Here is a 6,849-nt window from a genome sequence, read left to right as displayed (position 1 = left end):
CCAAAAAGAAACTATATTTCTATCATGAAAGTTTAAGTTTCTATCATAAACTAGTATACCCCTCAATGCTTTCACATACATGAGTTTTACTTCTAAGTTCAATAAACTCTTTAATAATTTAAATTCAATTTTAAAGTGTAAAATAATAGTATTTTAAAATCACTCATATTTTTATTTTGTAGAAAATACCTTATTTTTGTAGTGCTAACATTTCTCACTCCAAAGTCAAATTAGAAGAAAAATATGTCGGCAATTAATCTTATTGCACTATCACTGAGTTTTGGCTTCTGTCTCTTTTCAATCTCAATTGACTTTTTAATATTTTGTTTTGTTTTCAACTTAATACAAATTTTAACTCTGCATTCTTCCACCAGTATTTAAATGCATGCAATTCCTCTCTATTCTCCATAACTATCCAACACAAACAAAACCAAATGAAGTCTTTTATTTTCTTGTCATCTATACTTTTATACCTTCATCTTCTTTTTCTGGTCACCTTAACTTTAATATGCTTTGGCTCAAACAAAATTATGGCAGTGACATTAGGAAACCAAACTGATCATTTAGCATTGCTCAAATTCAAAACATCAGTAACTAGTGATCCATATACAACTCTTGAATCTTGGAATTCTTCCATCCACTTCTGCAAGTGGTATGGAATCACATGCAGCCCCATGCATCAAAGAGTGATTGAGTTGAACTTAGATGGATATGAGTTACATGGATCTTTATCTCCCTATGTTGGCAATCTCACTTTTTTGAAAGCTCTCAACCTAGGAAACAACAGTTTCTTTGGAAAAATTCCACAGGAATTAGGTAAGTTGCTACAATTGCAACATCTTCGTCTCACCAATAACTCATTTGCAGGTGAAATTCCTACAAACTTGACATATTGCTCCAATCTCAAATACTTGTATTTGGGAAACAACAATCTAACTGGCAAAATACCAATTGAAATTGGTTCTTTGAAAAAGCTTCATTATTTTGTTGTTTCGAAAAACAATTTAACTGGAGGAGTCTCTTCATCCATAGGCAATCTTTCAACCTTAATTTTTTTTTCGTGTGCTTTTAACAACTTAGAAGGGGAAATTCCACAGGAAATATGTCGCCTAAAAAGCCTAAAATTTTTAGGTTTCCCTGCCAATAATTTATCTGGTTTAATTCCTTCTTGTCTTTACAACATTTCAACACTTACTACACTTTCCTTGACAGATAATAGCTTTCATGGTTCTCTCCCACCTAACATGTTCCACACCCTCCCCGATCTCCAAATATTTGAAATTGCAGGAAATTATTTTTCAGGTCCATTCGTCACTTCCATAATAAATGCAACTTCCATTATAACATTTGAAATAAGTACAAATTACCTTGTGGGACAAGTTCCAAGTTTAGGAAGACTAAAAGATTTACAAAATCTGAATTTGGAACAAAACAAATTAAGTAACAATTCTAATAAAGATTTGGAGTTTCTTAATTCTTTGTCAAACTGTAGTAGATTGTATGGGGTTTCTATTATGGGTAATAATTTTGGCGGTATTCTGCCAAAGTCAATAGGCAATTTATCCACCGAACTTGAACTACTATTTCTTGGGGGTAATATGATATCGGGACAAATTCCTGCTGACTTAGGTTGTCTAGTTGGCTTAATTCTCTTGACAATGGAACTTAATCATTTTGAAGGAAATATTCCAACTACTTTTGGGAGTTTTCAAAAGATGCAGCAGTTAAGTTTGAGCGGAAACAAGTTGTCTGGAGATATACCATCCTCTATAGGTAATCTTAGTCAATTGTATCTTTTGACTTTAAATCTTAATATGCTTGAAGGACATATTCCTCTAAGCTTAGGAAATTGTCAAAAGTTACAACTTCTAGACCTTTCAGAAAACAAGCTTATAGGAACCATACCTTTAGAAGTTTTTAATCTTGTTTCTTTAACAAACTTATTAGACTTATCACATAACTCTTTCAATGGTAGCTTATCAAGAGAAGTGAGTATGCTAAAAAATATTGGTTCGATAAATTTCTCTTATAATCATTTGTCGGGGGAGATTCCGATATCTATTGGTGAATGCACAACCTTAGAATACCTTGATTTGCAAGGGAACTCCTTCAACGGAACAATACCATCCTCGTTGGCTTCTCTCAAAGGTCTTCAATATTTAGACCTTTCATTGAATCAATTGTCCGGTTCAATTCCTGATGTTCTACAAAATATCTCAGGTTTAAAACACTTGAATGTTTCTTTTAACATGTTGGAAGGTGAGGTACCAACAGAAGGTGTTTTTGGAAATTCAACCCAAATAGGAATAATTGGAATACAAAAGATTTGTGGAGGTATTTCACAACTGCATCTACCAGCGTGCCCCATCAAGGATAAAAAACACAGAAAACACCAAAATTTCTTGTTGATTGCAGTGATAATTGGTGTTCTTTGTTTTCTTCTCATACTGTCAATTTTTATAACTAGCTACTGGATGAGGAAAAGAAACCAAAAACGATCTTTTGATTCACCGACAGTTGATCAACTTGATAAGGTTTCATACCGAGACTTATATCGAGGAACCAATGGATTCTCAATTACAAACTTAATTGGATCAGGAAGTTTTGGGTCTGTGTACAAAGGAAATCTTGTGTCAGAAGACAATTTTGTTGCCATAAAGGTCCTGAATCTCCAGAAGAAGGGAGCTCACAAGAGTTTTATTCTTGAATGCAATGCACTCAAAAATATTAGACACCGAAATTTAGTCAAGATTATAACATGTTGTTCAAGTTCAGATTATAAAGGTCAAGAATTTAAAGCTCTTGTTTTTTGTTACATGAAAAATGGAAGTTTGGAACAATGGCTGCATCCTGAGATTTTAAATGCAGAGAATCAAACAACATTGGACCTCACTCATAGAGTAAACATCATTACCGATGTTGCTTCGGCAGTACATTATCTTCATCAAGAATGTGAACAATTGATCATTCATTGTGATCTAAAGCCAAGTAATGTACTTCTTGATGATGACATGGTTGCTCATGTGAGTGATTTTGGTATAGCAAGACTTGTCTCGGTCATTGATGATACCTCTCATAAGGATACCAGTACAATTGGAATAAAAGGAACTGTTGGCTATGCTCCTCCGGGTATGATTTAAATTCTTGAATCTTGTATTGTTTTTTTGGATTTTCCTATGTTTTGGTGCTCACTTAATAGTTTACTTCTTATACAATATTAATAACTTTTGCTGCATGTTTTAGAGTATGGAACGGGGTCTGAAGTGTCTGCATGTGGTGACATGTATAGCTTTGGAATCTTGATGTTGGAAATTCTTACTGGTCGAAGACCCACAAATGAAGTTTTTGAAAATGGCCAAAATCTACATAACTATGTCGCAACTTCATTTCCTGATAACGTTATAAAGATTTTGGACCCGCATCTTGTATCAAGAGTTGCAACAGTAGAAATACAAGATGGAAATTATGAGATTCTTATTCCAAATGTTGAGGAGTGCTTGATTTCACTCTTTAGGATTGGACTTTTGTGTTCAATGGAATCACCAAAAGAAAGAATGAATATTGTGGAAGTCACAAAAGAGCTTAACATAATCAAAAAGACTTCTCTCGTTGGTGAGATGATATTTTTTAGTGTTTATTTGAATCATTAGCAAGTCATTAACTTCTTATTGAATTAGAATTTAATATTTATCATCATAGTCTTCATTTCAAAATTCCTAAACTACAAAATACAATGGTAATAATGAACTTCTTCTTGATTTGAATTGTAGGTGTTCACTCATATAATTAGCTGTGAAGCACGGGTACTCCGTTTTAGGTAAAGTACCGGTACCGGGTACGTACCGGGTACCGGTACACGTACCGTACGTGTACGGTACGCACCGAAGCCGTACCAAATTTTTTATTTTTTATTTTGCCTTGGTACACCAACCGGTACACATTTGGTACACGTACCCAAAATTTTTTATTTCTTTCGATATTAAATTTTTTTGGATAACATAATTTGGGCATAAGTAAAAATTAGGTTATTTATTTATTCTGTTTATAAATAAAAAAACTGAAAGAAAAATTAAGAATAGACTCATTGAAAAGAAATTGGAGCACATATGGATTCATTCACTCATTGAAAAAGAATAGGCTCAATCCAAAAACAGCCGATGATTTAGTTTTTGTTCATACAAATCTTCGTCTTCTTTCAAGAAGAGTAAGATTTATAATGAAGGATTAACAAAGATGTGGGATATTGGTGGACATGAATTGAATCTATTTGATGGAGATGGTATTCTTGAAGTTGTTACTCTTTTTCTCGATGAACCTGAACTAGAAGCTGCATTCATTGGAGAAGAAAATATTGATATTCATCCTTGATTTTATGAATTATTAATACTTTTAAGTGTGATTTAATTTATTCAAGCAAATTATTTTTTAATTATATTATTTTATCGTTATTTAAATAATATAATTGTTTAGTTATTGTTATAATTGTATTTTTAAAGTATTATACTAACGTACCCGTACCTTAGTTTTTCTAAAAATGCCGTACCCCGTACCAGTACCCGTACCGGGTACTGGGTACATACCGGTACCTATGCAACGCAGATAATTAGTAATTCAGCATGATGCCCTGATGTTGAGCAACTGAATCGTCTCAATATTGAAAGCAGCATATGTAGCAATGTTTAGTTTACTATTTTGTTATTCAGCGAATTCAAATAGCAGCATTAATTGATTTTGTGTGTTTGTGTTCAATGTGCATTTGTCTGAAATCTATACTAGTTGCTATAAATATGAGAGAATTGATACGTCTTCCATATTTGTCTTCATTCCCCTGTTATGCATTTCAATTCCCTTAAGAATTGCAACTGTTGTTGAAATGAGGATGCAAAAATCAAATGCAATATCATATTAGAAATTCCCATGGTAGGCCTACAATATTCCCATGGTCCAGCTTTCTCTCTCTCTGCATATCAAAACTATTTTGTCACCATTGAATCAAATGCTTTGCTTAGGGCATCATTATCTCTTCCTTTCTTTAGATAATGGTTTCAATCTTCCAATTCCTCTCTAAATTTTCATATATCTCTCATTAACCATTCACCATCATTTTGAAAATCACTAATCCTTTTAAAACTCACCTTAAATTATTTACTTCCAAATTTAGGAACCAAAGATATTTTAGCCTCTCCTTAAGACTTGGAACTTTTCCGACTAAATAGTTTTTACTGACATCAAGTATAGTCAGAGTAGAAGCATTTGCAACTGAAGTGGGCATTAGACCCGAGGCATTATTATCCCCAATTTCAAACTCTTGGAGATTAGGGAGGTTGTTGAACATGTTGGGTGGAAGAGAGCCGTTAAACTAATTTTGTGCAGCTGACATCATAGTAAGAGATAACATTTTGTATAGACAAAGAGGAAATGAACGAGACAAATAATTGGCGAATAATACTATCCACGTCAAAGCATTGACAACACATGTTAATAGAGAGAGTGAATTGAGATGAGGAGGAAAAAAGGCATTAAAAACACATGTTACAGTTGAGGGACAGCGTATTCTTTTTGATGTGGGAGGTCGAGGTACCCCTCAAAGTGAGAGCTTTCGGATGGAGGTGTTTGGTAAATTGAATCCCCGCCAAGGATTTACTTTTCAAAAGAGGAATTCTTCCATCTTCCACCAATATCGATTGTGTTCTTTACGGTGATCATCCCAAATCATCGTTTCATTTGTTAGTGGGCTGTCACGAAGCGGAGGCTGTTTGGATAGAGATTGCCGAGTGGTTGGGAGTGCATCACTTAAGGGCTCATGATTTCAAAGAGAGCTTCTTTAAGTGGAGTTCTTCTTGCATTAATTTGGAGATCAAAAGGAGCAAAGCGGGAAGTATTTGGTTGGCTACTATATGGAGTATATGGTTGAGAAGAAACGAGATGATCTTTAAGGACATCACTTGGAATGCAAGAGATGTGGCTTGGGGTGTTAAGGCTCTTAGTTGGAGATGGTCTTACATAAGAATATTACTCATCCCATTTGTAATTTCTACGAGTTTAGCAAAAACACTTTGCTATACTTAGTGTAGGTTCTAATTGGTAGTTAATCTTCTCTTTTGTATCGGCTTTTGTCTAAGCCTCCTTTGTAATCTTGGTTTTACCGGGCTTTCTTCCCATTCTAATATATCTTGATTACTAGAAAAAAAAAACAAGCTATCAAAAATAAGTGAAACAAGTTATTTATACAAGCTATCAAAAATGGTATTAAATTAACACGTGTTCAGAAGCTGAAAACATATGCTGTAACCGGTTTCGCTATTTCCTGTAACCGATTACGGCCTTGACATAACTAAATTTCAGCTTCCATAAGTGCTTATTTCATAAGGTGTTCGCTCTAGTTTGCATCCAGAAGCTTATACAACGCGTTTGAATTATCATGCACATCCAATACCACATACCTCTTAATTTAATTTAATAATCGAGGTAATAAGATATGTTTTTACTTCGGTTTTATGTAATAACCGAGGGGATAAATTTTATTTATTGTCATATATAATTTATTTTAAATCTCATTTTTCACTGGCCTATATCATTTTTTACGCAGAATACAAGCAACCAATTGTACAAAATATGTGACAAAATTGAAATTATCATTTTAAATCTTGTAAACACAGAATACCAAATTTACACTGTTTTCAAAACCAAATGTACAAATTTACATTGTTCTCATCAACATAAAATACAAAATTTACATATTTGCACATAAAAATGACAAATCCTCTCTCTCTCTCTCTCTCTCTCTCTCTCTCTCTCTCTCTCTCTCTCTCTCTCTCTCTCTCTCTCTCTCTCTCTCTCTCTCTCTCT

At 33.7% G+C, this 6,849-nt stretch overlaps 1 protein-coding gene across 1 annotated transcript; it reads left to right on the top strand.

Moving 5' to 3' along the window:
- The first annotated feature begins 425 nt into the window (after positions 1-425).
- Positions 426-3,650, top strand: LOC131649873 (probable LRR receptor-like serine/threonine-protein kinase At3g47570). The gene is made up of 2 exons (XM_058919620.1): positions 426-3,129; positions 3,244-3,650. Exons 1-2 carry the CDS (start codon positions 435-437, stop codon positions 3,648-3,650), a joined length of 3,102 nt encoding a protein of 1,033 aa, XP_058775603.1. The 5' UTR covers positions 426-434.
- The last annotated feature ends 3,199 nt before the right edge of the window (positions 3,651-6,849 follow it).

This window comes from Vicia villosa, linkage group LG2 (genome assembly GCF_029867415.1).
Source record: "Vicia villosa cultivar HV-30 ecotype Madison, WI linkage group LG2, Vvil1.0, whole genome shotgun sequence".
Classification (NCBI taxonomy): Eukaryota; Viridiplantae; Streptophyta; class Magnoliopsida; order Fabales; family Fabaceae; genus Vicia; species Vicia villosa.
The sequence above is the reverse complement of the archived record's forward strand: the minus strand, read 5'-3'. Positions and strand labels throughout refer to the sequence as shown.

Bases quoted from the DNA above. Each gene is read 5' to 3' on its own strand.
- LOC131649873 (XM_058919620.1), top strand. From the start codon at position 435: ATGAAGTCTTTTATTTTCTTGTCATCTATACTTTTATACCTTCATCTT. The intron at 3,130-3,243 runs GTATGATTTAAA...TGCATGTTTTAG, and splicing joins TGTTGGCTATGCTCCTCCGG to AGTATGGAACGGGGTCTGAA.